The sequence below is a fragment of the Hyposmocoma kahamanoa genome, unplaced genomic scaffold, assembly GCF_003589595.1.
Source record: "Hyposmocoma kahamanoa isolate Upper Pololo Valley unplaced genomic scaffold, ASM358959v1 114, whole genome shotgun sequence".
NCBI lineage: Eukaryota > Metazoa > Arthropoda > Insecta > Lepidoptera > Cosmopterigidae > Hyposmocoma > Hyposmocoma kahamanoa.
This window is the reverse complement of record NW_020653383.1, coordinates 118,056-135,912: the sequence shown is the minus strand read 5'-3', so window position 1 is coordinate 135,912 and position 17,857 is coordinate 118,056. Positions and strand designations below refer to the sequence as shown.

At 35.5% G+C, this 17,857-nt stretch overlaps 1 protein-coding gene across 1 annotated transcript in view; it reads left to right on the top strand.

The window, feature by feature from the left end:
• Positions 1-17,857, top strand: part of LOC113239692 — a 155,774-nt gene that overhangs the window by 75,520 nt on the left and 62,397 nt on the right. Inside the window, exon 6 of the mRNA XM_026476774.1 lies at positions 8,696-8,845. Coding sequence (XP_026332559.1) covers positions 8,696-8,845 — 150 coding nt within the window. The remainder of the gene's footprint in view (positions 1-8,695; positions 8,846-17,857) is intronic.

Genomic DNA, 17,857 nt, shown 5'->3' with positions numbered 1-17,857 from the left:
CGCAACAAGCAGCAGGAATAAGATTAATTAATTATAAACAGTAAATAAACCAATAATGTCAGTCACAAAAATACCACGCCAGCGATGACGCTGGGTCATATTGACCCGTTTTGACTTAATGCACGTATTACTTGGCTGTGCAGATGGCTTCACATTTAGTACACCAGCGAGTCGGGTAGAGGAGGGTTGTATCTCCAGCTACTCAAACGTTGAAATCGTGCAATTGGCGTAAAACAAAAATATGCCCGTTGTAAATCGCCTCGGGTCAATATGACCCAACGTCATTGGCGCCGGGTTAATCTTGTATTTGGCTAGATTGTAATTTAAAATGTACATAGTGCCTTATAAACGAATGAAAGAAAGTTTACAGCGATCTATTCTTATTTTTGTACAAAAGTAAAATTTTGTAAACTATCATAGTCATGGAATAAAAGTGTTTGTAGTGTTAATAATTTTTTTCTGTTCTGAGGGGTTGTTAGTATTTTTCAAATAACCCTTTATATGTGACAATATTACATAATAATAATGCATGTATGTATAATTTAGAAATATAGTTCCAATGTTTCTGTGTACACAAAGAATGTAGATGTAGATGTTTATATTATAGCTGAAATATAACTTCAAATGTATTCAATCAAATACATTTGTGTAACGTATTGTTTAAACTTAAGTGTCAAAAATTCAAGATGACAAGACTTGCCAAGAAGAACCAAGACGACAAAACAAGATCGAAACTCCGGTTCACTCTAAGTATGAACGCCAAGCATATTGTTTACAGTTTGGTGTTCTACCTTACAGTGAATCGTGGTTCGAATGATCACCGAACATTTTCAAGATATCTTTGCTGAAATTCTTCAATCTTCACACATCATCGAGGGTTCATGGGTATTCCATTATGGAAAAATAATAAGTATTGCTGACAGCCACCAGTTTAATCAGAGATTTGACAGTCATATTAAATTCTTAGGTTTTCGCCATGTCAATGGTTTTCGCCATAAAAGTCAATGGTTCTCGCGATTGTTACACATTGCAAATGAAACTATTTTTCCGGATTTAAATCGCGTATATTTGTTTTTTCAACCAAACCGACGTTTCAGGCCCTTTACAGGTCCCGTGGTCCCGTGGTGGTTTAATGTGACTAGGAAATCCTAGTCACATTAAACTTAATTATTGTTTTTGAAACTCTTTAAACTAGTGGCCATTAGTTGGACTTATTTGTATATAAAAGTAAGTAAAACTAAATAATAATAAGCGCTCCGCGGCCCCTCTCAACACACATATTTTATTTTTATTTTTTATTTATTTTTTTATTAAATAACGCACACAGTTAACATAGCCCCACACTAGAGAAACCCTGAGTCGCGGATGCCATGGATACACACATAGACAACCACAAATTACAACCAAACTACCGAGAGAAATAAATGTAGGCCATACTAATATTTCTCCGATCCGGGAATCGAACCTGGGACCTCTGCGTGGCAGTCCAGCATGGTAATCGTTCGGCCACGGAGGCAGTTTAATATCTATATAGTCCTAAAATTAAAGAAGCATCGACACGATAAAAAAAGAAGCGCTTATCATTATAACGACGCCTAAGAATATTTAAAAAACATCTGCATGCCTTAAGAGTCTATACAACCTCAAATGGTTTTGTTTGATTCCCCATAACAAAGAAAGTGTTGAATCAATCACTTTTGAAAAAATATATAATAAAATTAAGGATATACACTGATTACTAAACGGTGTCAAAACACGATTCCTACAAATTTTTACGATAGAAAAAAAACACAAACTTACCTCACCTAGGGTCGTATTCCAGAACTGTACTCAATGCTCAAGTCGGGACTTTAGTATTGCAGTGAACACTGAAAATCACACTCAAGTCCTTGCCATTAGGGTCATATTTCCAGTGCTTGTGTTTCCAGTGCAATCCTGACATGAGCATTGAGTAGAATTCTAGAATACGACCCTTAGAAATTTTACAAGAAAACCGCTAAAAAAGAAAAACTAAATAAGAACACGTATAGTATACGATATACATTTTCCGATTAGCTTTAATTTCGTTTGTAAAAAAATAAATTCTTTAAAGAATTAATTTTTTGTCGCTCGACCCAAGCAAAATGAACCATATATACGGGAAAATTTTGATTCGAGCTGATGTAGTATCGACTCTTAATTCTATTTATAAAGATTTGACGACTTTCACTATGGGCGCCAGATGGAGAGTTCCAGGTTAATTCCCAGAAGGTAGGAAATTCTCTTTAGTAGCAGTAGAATTCCTTGTGAAAGAGTTCGTCCAGTGTAGTACTACCACCTTACCTATTTCTGCCACCAAGCAGTAATGTCAGCGTTACTGTATTCCGGTTTTGAAGGGTAATTACAGGCACATGGGACTTGTCACTTATGTCTCACGGTGACGGGCGCAGTGGTAGTGCCCCTCAGATCTTTCCAATTTAAAGCGATAAGTAACCTTATAACTTTTATGGACAGGAGCGTAGATTACCATTAGGCGCACGTCTAGTTCGTCACGTCACTTGATGTTATGAAAAAAAAATTACCTTTTCTAAAAAAATTGTTCTGGTCTAGGTATTCTGGGAAGTGCCCTCTTGTACTCATAGTACAGGAAGTCCCTAGTTTAACACCAGGTAATTGGTATGTTTGTCTATATCATTATTATCCTTTTTTTAGAAATGGGAACTGAATCTAATTTTAACTTTTAAAGTAGAGCCTCGCCTAAAGACTATTAAATAGAACAATTTTTCAATGGGTATAAACAAACGACAGTGAATTGTCCCCTCTACTTTTTAAAAAAACTAAAAGCTTGACAAAGAAAAATATGTTTTCTTAGAAAGGACGTAACACCTTTCATGAAATATTCAAGAAAGGCTCGGGCAGCTACCTTCGTAAAGATGTGGCAACTTTGTGGGCTGCGTTCCGGATATATCTACTCTCGTTCCGGACACGTCCGGATACTTCCGGACATTTTGCGCACGCCTCCTCGGAACCAATGTAAATATTTTATTCGGCCTATGTTGTAATGTGAGAAGCTTCTGATGTCTATGAGGGTATGTTTAGAAACTTTCAGAAAAGGTGGCTCACTGTACAGTTGACGGACATTTTTACAGAATTCAGGATAGTTCGTATAAATTGACTCACTAATTTAGATTTGAATTGAACGCAGTCTACAATTTTAGAACTAACCGATACCTCCCACATAAGCTGTAGTGTCTTTTTAACTTCAGTATATCCTTTTTTTTATGTATTTTATAGGTTCCATACTTAAAAGTAAAAAGAAATCACTTAGTATTATGTTTACTTATAAACATAATATACATAAAAAAAGATATATTTAAATTAAAAAGGAAAATATGGTATTTTGACTTACAACAATTTACGTGTGAGGTATCGAAACATTTCACGCAGGTCTTCATCTATTCTGTTTTACTTACGGAAACGGCTATTTTTAGATTTAATGCATAGGCTTTACTAATTAGGTAGTTTTATTTTTTTACTGTACTTTATTTGAAAATTAAGCAACCTCATTTTCCATTGATTCTGATCGGTGGCCAACGACGTAGCATTCTAATAATAATAATAATAATAATAATTTATTGTTCAACAAAGCCTTACATTAGGTAAAGTACACTCGTGTGAATGCTAGGTAAGCACTAAGTATAGCATATTACTTAGGAAAATGCCGGTGCTTATAAAGTACAGCCACTGACTAAAATAGAATTCTCTGAGTCAACAGCTCCAGAACGTAGGTACAAATAAAAAATAAATAATAAATAATAATAAATAACGCACACACTCAACATAGCCCCGCAGTAGGGAAACCCTGTGTCGCGGGTTCCATGGACACACATATAGACAGCCACAAATTACACCCAAACTCACGAGAGAAATAAATGTAGGCCATACAATCATTTCTCCCGGCCCGGGAATCGAACCTGGAACCTCTGCGTGGCAGTCCGGCATGGTAACCGTTCGGCCACGGAGGCAGTTAGAAATAGAACGAGTAAGTACATTTAGAGGATGCTATCAGTACTTGTGTGCTTAGATTATTGGTACTATACAATAGAATTTCCAAAATATGATATAATACAGTCTAATTTTAGGATATGAGAACTTATACAGTATCAAAATAAAAATTTAAAATTATAAAAACGGTAATGAATTGGTAACGTAATTTATTTATTTATTTTATTTAGACATTTATTTCATGCCACATGACCCATATAATATATACCTTAAGGACTAACATACATACAATATAATATAACAAGAAAATAAACTATCAACGAATCTATACGCATTGCACTTGTCGGCGACGTGTGGCGCAATCTGGTGTCAGGTAACCGGCCGCGCAATCGCCGACATATGACACCCTTCGGCTAAAACTCTTCCTTCATGAAGGTCGACAGATGTTCGGTCGGCGCTCTCACCACAAACGAATTAAAATTTACGTTGTGGCGGAACTCCACATTTATTTACGAACGCGATTCGCTAATAAACCAATATATGGTTTAAATGTTCGGTTACTGTCTAACACAACGCCTAGGTATTTAATTTCGTTTGTTTTCTCTAGATGAGGGCAAAAACAGGGGATGTTGGAACATTGGGGGAGTGAGCAGTGATAATATGCTTGGTGGGATCTGGAGGGTGACGATTAATTATTGAGAAGGTTATATATTTTGTTTTTCAAATATTTAAAGTGAGCAGGTTATAATTTCAACCAGGTTGAGTCCCTATCCAACCCTATCTGTGCGGAGGTGAATACCTCATCCCAGGTATCTCCAGAAAAGTATAGACTGGTATCATCGGCAAAAGCCGTTATATGACCTCCAGGAATAGGCAAACTGCACAGGTCGTTTACGTAGACTAGAAATAGGGTGGGTCCCACTATGCTGCCCTGGGGAATTCCGTAGCAGATGAAGAGGTCATCACTAGTGTAATGATCCATGATAACACGTTGGGTTCTGCCAGTGAGGTAACTTTGGAAAAGTGAAAGTTGAGTGCCGCGTATCCCAAGTGATTTTAATATGGATAATAAAATAGGATATGACACAGTATCGAACGCTTCATTTAGATCAAGGATAATGGCCCAACTTTTCTTTCTATAATTAAGGTCTTGAACAATCGTGTCGGTAAAATTAAGTACTGCTTGATCAGTGGATATTCCCATCCGGAAACCGTATTGGTTATCGCTCAACTGGCCCTTACTTTCAAGATAGTTTGTTAGTCGATTGTTAAGCAATCTTTCAAGGGCCTTAGATAGGGCGGGTAACACTGAAATTGGGCGGTAGTTATTAACCTCTTTAAGGTCTCTAAATATGGTGAACAAGACCTATTTAAAAGATTTCGGGAACAAACCTGTGGACAGCGACATGTTGCAAATATGAGTTAAGGGAGGAGCTATTATATTGTCGTTGGGAATGTTCACCTATCCCACGGCGCCAACTCAACCGGCGAGAGGTAAACCCGGAAGGTAGGCCCTCCAGTCTGGAGGGAGAGTCCCCACATAACCCCAGAGTGTCCCTGGGCTCAGGGGTATCTACAAAGATTCCCCCCCGTCAAAAAAGGAGCTATTACTGTAGGCTTTAATAAGTTTGGTGGAAATACCGTCCCAGCCCACCGCAATTCACTTCACTTTTCAGCGACATGTTTACTCTAAGGACTTCTTGTTTGTCCGTGGGTAGAAGGACAAATGAGTGAGGGTTTGACGGGGCAGGTGAAGCTTGAGATGTTTGACAAATGTTCTTATTTTCCGCTAATATTTTCCCGACAGTACCAAAAAAGGCATTAACATGCTTAACAGATTCAAAAGGTGTGGTTTTGGTAAGAAAGACGTGACGGGCATCGCACTTACCTTTATTCAATTGTGCTACATCCTTTATTGCCAACCAGAGTTTTTTATTATCAGATCCAGCTTCATAGAATTTAGATTTTTCATAAGATCTTTTGATTGACTTTAGCAATTTATTACAGAAGTTTCTATAGCGCTTATAGGTTGTTAATAGAGAAAAATTATTAGGATTTTGTTTTAATTACTTATACATATTGTCTCTGTTTCTTATGCATCGCAAAAGACTTGGAGTCATCCAAGGTTTTATAGTTCTGAGGCAGTGGAGTAAAGATACGGAAATAGAATTATAGGCGCTAGATGAGGATTCGGTACCCAATAGGGCCAATTTAGGAAACAAACGTTTGTAATTGGAAATGAAAGTAGTTTTCGAATCTTAATCGCGTACATTTTTTTTTTAAACAAAGCAACATTGCGGATCCTTTACTGGGCTCATGATCATGGCAGACTGGTGGACAGTTGATTAATTTTTATGCAATTTCGAATAAAATAGTTTAATTTCCTATGTGTAACAATCGCAAAAACCTATGAACTCGAAACTTTTCAAATATGGTCTTGATTATTCAAGGTAGACTTCTTCTGCTTCAGTTGGTAGAGATGAACCAAACAAACACAGTAAGCCCTTTATTATTATTTTGGATACCATTTCCGATTTTCGAATCTCCCATAGCCTAAAATATTAATTTAGAATTTTTAAATGGGAGAAGAGGTATGGCAATGCCACAGTTGGTCGGGAGTTAGTAGCCTGTGTCCAAAAACCGCCAAAATTTACTTCTTTCTGCATTTGGGCTGAAAACGACAGGCCACAAAAATCCTACCGATCATCTCGGTGAAATTAACCCATTTACGGCCAAAACAATTCGAGTTACTTTGTGGAGGAGACCACATCTCAGAGGTCGATAACCTCGCCAATTGCCAATTGCCAATTGTTTTCGGCGTTTGTCGGTTTCAGCTTTCACGAAACCCTCATTATGTGGTAATGCCCAAAAGAAATTCCCTCAACTGCGAGCGATCTAATATCATAAATTCAGGTTATTCGCATAAATAGTCCTGTCAGTGAGAGCGGACCGGTCTCAGTACATTTTAGCGCGATCGTTTTCAAGTGGTGACTCCGCTGAATACTTGTGACAAAGCATACTCTGTTGCGCAAATCCGTACTTCAGAGTGAGCTCTTGATATAATATTTTTGGTGCTCGGTCTATGTCTGGGTGCGGTTACTCAGTTGTAGCAAAACTAGAAAAACAATTCACACCACTGTGTAATAAGAACATTTCTGCAAAATGATAACTTTTCACGACAGAGGTTTAAAAATTCTACGAACAAAATTAATCGTAATAAATAAATAATATATTATATACGTAATAAGTAACAATTATATATATATGTGTGTGTGTGTGAGTGTCGTGTAATTCGTAATATTCTTACGACTTTTGTGTGATTAAAATACTATTGACGTACGACCATTAATCATCATCATCATAATTACAATTACCCTGATGTATCCCCCTTTAGGGCAAAGGCCTCCCCATCATCCCTCCACTATGATCACGTGTGGTTTTATTATATTATTGTTAAAAATGGAAGTAAATTATTGCTGTACTAAGTGTAAGTATTATTATTATTGTGAGTATTTTTTTACATTTTAAAGGTTCATTAGCTGGATAATTTTAATACATATTGACCAAGTAAACTCCCAAACGTATTTAAGTAGGTCCAATTTCCACTATATGTTAGCATTCTAACAAGTTTGCGCAGAACTACGCCAAAATTCAAACGAACACGGACTGGAACACGTGTACGTATCAAGCTACTTCCGACCGGTTATTCGACGCTATTTATTTTGTATTTATGTTTACTGGTTATTGTTCCTCTTTTTCTTTCGTTTTTCATTACAGTATTGTGAATATCGTGGTAGTAAAACATCGTGACATTCAATAGAAACTTAAAAATTATAGTAGCATCATAACTTTTTATAAAATAATTTATCGAATTTGGCGCAGGTATATATGAGTTTATGTATTTTTATATAATGATTATCAATACAATTTTGATTTTTTTTATGGTACTAAGTGACAGAACAAACAAGTCATGCGCTAGGCGGTAAACGACACGCCTATACTTGGCAGTTGCAGTGCCCCTAGGAGCTTTAAATCGCAAAGATCTGAGGGGCACTGCCACTGCGCCCATTACGCTGAGACATAATTGACAAGTTCCATGTGCCTGCATTAATCACTTAATCGCATTCTACTATCTACTACGTATCAGAATCTGCTCTGAAGCCGGATATTACTCTTCCCTGCTTACTTATTTATACTTATGTATATTATGTACTATACTTCAATATTTAAGCTACTTATATAATAATGTACATGTATCGTAACTGTGTGATGTACCATTTTCTTGGGACTTAGTCGACACTGAAACAGGAAAGACTGAAAATCAGCGTCCCTCTCGCCCGAGATGAACATTTTGCCGAGTCGTATCCTTTTTCTCTTTTGCACCATTATGCACACTTACTAACTTAAAATTACTCACTTATTTTAATGTTAAGTATTAGATTTAAGTGTGTATTCTTTCTTTATTACACACTTATATAACGACAAATTGTTACGTAACACTTATCAATTCTTCTTGTCTGTCCTTCTTAATGTTACTGTAAAAATACTGGTAAAAGTATTTTATAATCGCGTTTGAGTTATATGGTTTTTAAAATACTATATTGGTACAAGAATAAATCAATGTTTGACATAATTAGGGTTAGATTCGTACTAAACCAGCAAAGAAGACGATTATGTTTTACAATACACTAAAAATAAACTTTGGTTCTAGATGAATTCTGCGAGGAATACCCCCACAACCTGCTGCCAACACCAGGCTACTGGGTCGAGTGCTCACGACAGAAGATTGCCACCGACACCATCTGGGATGAATCCGAGTCCGAACACGACAGTGGACCTGACCGGGACAACGCGGACAATGGTAAGTATAATTTGAACTTTAGAGCATTCGTCCTGTTAATATATTGTATTTATTTTGTGGTCGGTGATACCATAGAGGAAGTATACATACTTGCGTACACGCAACTGGATACCACGTACGCCAATTAAACTTTTGATATCATAAGTATGCATACGAAACTCACGTGATAGATGAAAATGTAAATGGTACGCCGGACCTGATTTGGTTGCATTGTAGCATATTATCAAAAATAACATAAAAAAACAACTAAACATCCTTTTAATCAATATTTAGTTAAGCATTATTTAAGATTTTAAGCACTATTTAACTGTCTATTACCTATAAAAACTATTAATACTGCTTAGTTAAGTAATGTTTAATGAAGATGAAAAATGAAATGAAAAATAATTACCGTGGCAACATCAGAAGATTAAACCATTAAAACAAGGGGTTAACCAAGGGGTTCCTAGGGTGTTTAAGTTCACAGCTATTTAAACAACAAATTAATCAATCATTTATAAAACAAATCTATGTTTATGGGGTAAGAATTTTTTAAAACATTGCTTAAAGCGTTATTTAAAGTTAAATGATGTTTATAAATAAGGCTGTAAGACGTTAATTATACATAGGTACCTTATTATAATTGAAAAATAACTAAATTATAAAACGATTACCCTTTAAGTATGTGAAACTGTAGAACACGCCTTTAGGGGAGTCACGGGTCATTAAAAAAACATTAACGGCTAAATTGAGCGGAATCATATCACAAGTGTGCCTTAACTTCATTTTCTCGAATTTTCACTATCTACAGTTTTTGCAGTGTTATGTAAATTTAAGCAATCTCATAAAAAAGGAAAGCAATATACATATGTACATTTACAAATTTTGAATATTAATCTTGCCTTCGGCGTCTACCTGTTCCCGAGTCGATGTTCCATAATGCAGAGACGATGACATCTAACTGATAAGGTTTTTATATACGTTTATTCATATATATATGAATAGTATACTATTACGCCTGTTTCCCACAGGAGTAGGCAGAGATTGTGGACCTCCAATCGTTACACTAATTAATGACGTCTTCACAAGTTTTCTTTTTGTGGCAATACAATATTCTTCTTCTTCTTCTTCTTCTCCAACCATATGTGAAAACTTCTTTCATATCTCGCGAGTTTTTTCCCATGCGTCTTGCGTCTTTTTTGAGCGCACTGCTTCCATTTCAATATTCTTTGAAAGATTGAGTACTATTATAAAACTATTAGGTATTTTACGATACTTTTACGATATTCATATCAAAGAAAAGATATTAAAAAATCACTAGTACATTAACAAAGTACCGAAGCCGGGTATAAAATATTCCACAAAGATATTTTCGCGATGGAAAATTTTCTAAGCCTATTACGAGGAAGGGAGAATTATTACCTGCGAGAAAATGAAGCCTCTTAGAGCACACAACGGAACAAAAATGTTTACTGCTTGTAGAATTATTTGTCAGTGAACCTACCACCACCACATCAGATAATTTAACACATTCACAGTCCGTGATTACACCTGGAGTCGCAAATTGGCTTCAACCATAAGTGCACGCAAACCCATGGAGTCGCAACCTCGCAACTACATACTACTTTACGTCAAATATTTTGGTTGGACTTACAGATCAAATCCCTGATTTTTTTCAAGTTAGAGTATCCATAATGTTTTATAGGTGTAATGTTTCAAAAATAAGAAATAAATTTATTTATATTATATATAATGTGAGTGTAAAAGACAAAACCAACATTGTTTCACACAAATTCCGGTGGACTTACGGGGTAGATTTTAGCCTTATACTGGACTGGGGACTGTGAACGTGTTAAATGCACTGCTAGACATGAACCTCGTCAAATCGGGGATGTTATAGCTCACGAAATCTGGCGAATAGTAATAAAAGCTTCAATCTATTGCACAAGGATACACTGCAATCCGATCAGTTACAATTCGATATTGAGTCAGAAATCTCTGCTGGCCTTATCCTGTAATCACGTAACTTTAAAATCCATTCTGTCCAACTGCCTCTGTGGCCGAACGGTTACCATGCAAGAAGTATTTGTACGCCTACATTTATTTCTCTCGTGAGTTTGGGTGTAATTTGTGGTTGTCTGTGTTCATGGCACCCGCGACACAGGGTTTCCCGTTTTTATTGTAAAGTTTATACTTTCATATTTAATCCTATTAATTCCCAAGGCCAATTAAATGTTTTGATAACTGTTTTTATAAAAAAATAAGTGGGCATTTGACCTCCATCTCACCTGATGAAAAGCGGCGATAAAGTCGACGATGGAGCATGTACACCTAAATAATGCCAAATTCACTCTCGCCTTAAAAAGGCCCAGGTTTATGGCGTTCAGAAAATAAGTCTGCGGACAGGGAATTCCAATCCATAGCCGTTCGCCATATAAATGTAGAAGCGTGACGCTTTGGAATATCCACGACATTGAAGTGGAATCCCAGAATACACTACATATAAACTACAGAATAGGTTTCGAATATTTTACAGTTTGACATTTCATTCTGAACCTGATATTGATTTTAAAATTCTGCTGTTGAATCTCTATATGGAAATATTTGCGTTGTACAATACACGTGGACAAGGTATTCGAAATTACTACCTCTTGTAAAATTCTCTTTTACCTTAAAACGTAGACGTTCATCTTTACCCAATAAAAGCCATTTTAATAAAAATCTAAGTCCTATTTATGTCAAGAGATACGATGATTCTTTTCTTGTCATATTAGCGTCGCGATAAGATGAAATGTAATATTCTCGGCACCCCGCCGCCTCTCTGCTGCTGCCCGGACTGTTCCAATACCTGAATTTCTCCTATTATATAAGGGGGCACATAAGCGTCGAATAAACTCGGAAAAATCAGGGCACTTTTCAATCTCCTACATCATTGCCATGCATTAGACCAAAAGCCGGAAATTCATCTAATCGATAAATATTCCTTGAAAATAAAGATTTAAAGGCAAAGTACTCATTCAATTCAATGAACGCAAAATCAAGGACCGAAAGAACGCCAGTACGCCGTACATAAAATTCCACAACTTTTTACAGTGGTCTTTTTGATGAGATTGAATATAAATATTATTATTAATGCTTGAAGGAGATTTCTAGTTTGGACCAATGATAAAAACCAGTCAAGTGCAATCGGTGCTTAATGTAGGTATTTTTATGAGCTAAGTAAGAAATAACGTATTTCCTTACTAAATGAATGATATACTAATAGAGCTCCTTGTGAAAGAGTTCGTCCGGGAGAAGTACTGCCACCTTACGTATTTCTACCGCCAAGCAGTAATGTCAGCATTACTGTGTTCTGGTTTTGAAGGGTAAGGATGCTGGTGAAATTACAAGTACATAGCACTTGTCAACTTATGTCTCAGGGTGTCAGGTGCATTGGCAGTGCCCCTCAGATCTTTGCGAAGTTAAAGCTCTGAGTGGCACTGCAACTGTTATGGGCAGGCGTATAGCTTACCATCAGACGCACGACTTGTTCGTCCCGTCACTTGATATTATAAAAAAGAAAACTTATTTTGAAAATCAAACTGTAGCTTTCAATACTATGCTACTTTAGATTTTACATTTTTGATTCTCGCCTCTCCTATGGCCTAAAAGACACATTTTTATTTTTAAACGGGAGAAGCGATATTCCCCGGCAATAGCATAATCAGCCAATTTCTGGACATGTGCAACCCTATATTACTACGACCAACAATTGATCTAAATAAATCTCTAAATGCAGATTCTTCAATCCACTATCGACGGGGCCCAAGTCTACGATATACTGGCAAAAACCTCTTCAGGAAAAGAGTATTTGTCATAAGCACGCCGCACGCTTGGCAGGCTAGTTGGCGATCGCAGTACAGCTGCAATTTAATAGGTAATCAGATAGACACTACCGCACAAATGGCCAGATTCTCCTGATTTTGTGTTTGTCATGTGTTTGTTTCTGTAGTTGCATATATTGAATGGAATTAAATTTATTCGTGGATGTAGCACGTGATTATTTGAGTAATGGTATGTCCGTTAACGATCTATCTGAACGGCACAATGTTACTAACAAACAATGTACAAATATATTTGCGACCGCACTACCAAGAAGATATAACTTTTGAAGAATATCGATGTGGCAGTTGGATGATAGATCATGCCCCACGGGGCTATCCGTCACGTGGCGCCACTGATTGTTTACACCTCGAAAGTTAAAATAATAACTTCCTTGTTTACTATGCCTTGATCGAAAAATAGCGTGTTATATGATCATTTTAATTAGGTAACCAAACTTAAGAATTCTCTGTATTGCAATTCTTAAGGTACGCTATTCAAGGAGTTTCTCTTTAATCTAATTCCTGATTAATAACAATAAATACATCTTGACCTTTACTTGACTGTAAATTTTCTTTTTTTTTTATGTCAGATAGGCTTGTTTGTCCATTCTCACCTGATGTAAAGTGAAACCTGTGATGTGATGTAAAGTGGGACCTGTAAAAGGCCCGAAACGTCGGTTTGTTTAAAAAAACAAATATACGCGATTTAAATCCGGAAAAATAGTTTCAATTCCTATGTGTAACAATCGCGAAAACCTAAGAACTCGATAAGAGAATATTTATTTGGAAGAATTATCAAAAATTTGCAACTCAGTGGAAATTGCATATGGCCAAAGGCTGGACGCCATAGTGCCAAAATATAAGAGAAAAAAAAAAGAAAGACATGTACTATCCTGGGAGCGTTCAAGCACTATTAACCGATTGTGTTCAAAATGAGAATAATTATAATTTTTTAGTAATTTTATTATTGATTGTACTTATTACCCCTTCGGTACAATTGGTCTACTTTTCCGATCGGATGACTTGTTTTTCCCGATTCGTCTATATTACGTTGTATTGTAATATCGGCAACTTTTCAGTCATACCTTGCAATTTGTCGTAAGACAAAATTACATATCATGTCAAGTCATTATCATTGAAATGAATAAGGTGAGTTTGTAATTTGATAACATAATTGGAACGTATTTTGTATTCGTACATTTTCATTGATTCGTGCGTTAAACTCACATTTGGCACTATTTCAAAATTATTTTACGATTTTCGCTAAGTCAATAAAATTATTAAAATGATTTAAATATAATTTAAAAATTGCAATTACATTCATGCTAATAATTTATTAACAATACTCTATAGATGGGAAACTCGAACTAAACTTCAAAAAGTTCAATAGTTAATAGTATTTATTTTTTGACAATTGGCTATATAGCCTAAAAAGATAACAAATAATTATGAAACTGAAAATATAATAAAAATTAAAGGAAATTTCTTAAAAATGTAACAAAATCTGAACATTTTCAAAAAAAAAGTTAGTCATGGAGTAGTGTTTTTGAATTGCTTATTTTGACAGATGAGACCGCCATGTGCATGGCAAATGACACGTCACGATTTTGCTATGAAAGATAAGGTGAACGGATTTCGGATGGGGAACGTAAACTGCATGGACAGTGAATTGTTTTTGTGAGGTCATAGTACGAATTTGACAGGCTATCCAACTTACGGCCTTAAACAGGATTGCTGTAAGAGCTCATGGTAGGCCCCCTGTTCACTTTGATCTTAAAAGTATGGTATCGGGTAATACCGGGAATTCTCATTAGCTGCGCGCACAATGAATATAAAAACAAAACATTTTGTGTGAACTGATGGAACATCTATAGTAAAAGGCTGAAATTTGAAATTAGAAATACTTTAGTAAAAACATAAATTACAAGTACCGTGGTAAAAAAAAAACTTGTACGTAATTATCTCAATAATAAAAATACTAATTTAAAATGAAATAGTACAGAACCATACATTTCATAAAACACATCGCAATAATTTTTACTTCCATATTTTTCACAACTAGGCAATTTGAGTAGTTGCTCTAATACAATAATAATTTTAGCACCCAGAAAACAATAACTTGCAATAGAAAATTTAATTATCGCCATAAAGGCGTTTCATAAAAGTGGAAGTTTGCCGTAAAATAAAAATTTACGTGTATACGCTACAAAGAAGATCGTTTCGCACATTACCTCGATCGATACTAGCAATAACACGAAGTTTTTATTTATTTCTAACAACTTCTGCACCCAATTTATTAAATTATTACAATTTTTTTTTTTCACTTAGACCTATAGTAATTTGACTTGTTAAAACTTTCCAAAATTTTAATTGGTATCATTAATTGATACAGTTAAAGTAATTTTGTTTTTAAACAATCAAAAAGGTAACGAATCCCAATTAAATATATTTATAACGTTATGAAATGTGCTTTTGCATTTACAAAATTGTACTTCGTCTTTTCTGTACTTATAAACCAACTTACTTATTTTCTAATATGCTACAAATACAACTGTCTACAACATAAAAGTAAAAGTGAGGAATCAATTATAGTAAATGTAGGAGATTACCTAACCGTTGTCGGACTACAACAGTATATCGCGCCATCAAACCTGTAAATCAGTGGAAAGTTTCAAGCAACAACGCTTTATGCCTCATTTGAGACAAATTTATCGGTTTCTCAAATAAACCTCGCTGTACGACATCATATAAATTAAACTCTTGTTCAATTTATTATCAGCAAATAATACATTAAAAACAATCCAAATAACTGTATGTCGTTTGCGAGAGGATTATGAAAATTGTTTTCCTTATTTATATCGAGTTTGCGTTTTCAATGCAACATGATTAAATTTTTAAAAGGTTAGTTTGGACTTGGTATCTACCTAACTCGACCATATGTCCCACTTTGAGCGGTACAATCCCACTTTTCTTCGTGTCCCGCTGTCCCCAAAATACTTAACATTGTTCCGCTTTGACAAAACAGGACACACATGATATGAATTTTTTAAAGTGATGCAAAAGTGAAAATATATGAAACCAACCTACTAGACCACACAAAATTAGTTGTTTTTTGAAATTTTTATCATTAAACAGTTTAGTTCATTCCTAATCATTAAAAAATTGCGTTATATTTCTTATTTTTTTAATGATTCAACATTTCGTAAGTATTATAAGCATGTAATTAAATTTTTATTGAATGTCAGAATATTTCACCGCCATGATATTCAACTATTTTTTGTGAAATTACCCCACTAGTTTGTACAAAGATCGAACACTTAGAAAAAATTTCTTCGATCCGGCCGCATTCGAACCGACGTCTCCTAGCAAACCGCGCCAGTTGCTATGCCAACTAAGCCACGGAACGTACCTCACAAATTCGTCTATGTGCTTGTTGTTGGATCATTGTATTTGGTTTTCTACGACTTTTTAGCCGTAGCGCCATCTATGAAAAATGTAAAGTAAAGTAAAAGTATTTCGTCACTCAGTTAGGTACCTTTACAGCTACCAGCCTGGCTAGAGATGTCGCTATTAACTGTAATTAATTTTTTATTGGATGTCAGAATGTTTCACCACCATATTACAAACATGTGTTTTGTTTTTAAAACAATAATAAATTTACAAGCATCGAGCGCTGAAGGAAAAAAGGAATGGTTACGTTATATACCTATTTAAATTGGTTCATTGATACAGTGACATATTGATTTGCAAAATGAAAAAGCTCTGAGTGGCACCACAACTGTTATGGACAGGTGTATAGCTTATCACCTGGCGCAACATTTGTTCGTCCCGTCACTTGATATTATATAAAAAAAATGCAAAAGGTCCTACTGAATCAAGTATTACGATCCTAAATTAAAAATTCAATAATGTAAAATCCATCCTACGGTTACCACTTTCTAAAATTCACTGTCTCTTAAAACGATAATGCTGTCATATAAAATTTCTGAAACAGGGCACTTAAAGTTTGAAGGGACTAAGATTGAGTCTACGTCACTACATGACGAAAAGTAAATAGAGTTCATAGTGAGCCCGCTCTCAAACGCTACACACTTTGTGCACGATACGTCAAAGTTTGCACAAGAACATTAGTTATGCAAAGAGGATTATACGAAGTAAACGTTGATGCACATTTTGTTTGACATATTAAACTTTCTTTTCTCTTTCTATTTACAAATGCATGAGTTTGCTGTTGAATTAAAAAGAAATTACTTGTCCCTCTACGAATTTTTAAAAACTATCTATTCACTTGAATACAATAAAAAATATGCGTCAAGAAAATAACCAATTCTAATAATGTAACCGTAAAACTACGGGGAATTACTTTTATTTTCCACACGCAAAATAGGCGGCTTAACGTCGAGTTGCGGACACCAGCTCGTTACACCAAGTACCAAGTACTTTTATTTTACGTAAATACTGTATAATACACTGAAACAAAGTAATAAATATTTACATGGCATCAAATTATAGAAATAATGTACAAAATATGCTTAATTTTAGATAATAAAATAATAAAAGACTTAGAGGTACGAAATTTAGACGAATGTCGCGCCCTGGGGCATTGTACCCAGGAGGCACTGTTTCGTATTTTGATCGTCAAACTTATTCTGTGTCTGTAATAGATGCCTTCTATTCACCGGAGGCTTCATCACAGCGTACTAAAAGCTCTTTTGCGAGTTTCGCCTGTGGCCTCCAGGGACCCAAGATTTCCTCTGGTACTGGCTAAAGTTGATGTATTTGAGCCTTTTGCGGTTCTTTCATGCATTCAAGGACAAGCCAGGAAGCCACAGTGTATATGACACTGTGTTATTAAGTTACATTTGACATTAAATATCTACGCAATCCCATACACCAAAAGTCTCACATATTTTGCCGTCGTTGCTATATATGCCGCAGAACAACATTCATCTTTGAGTTTTTCGTGTCATTATACCAGCACTTTGAAAAACCATTTTGGCCACACTTATCAACAACATTACAACGGCAGGTGTGGTCATGGAATGTTCCACCGCCTTGTTCGAGACAAACAGCTAGAGAAAAGAAAATTGTCTAGTGAGGTAGTAATGACATCCAGTATAGTGCCCAGTCAGTGGACCCCGAGTCCTTTTCGAATATAGCTGTGAGACAA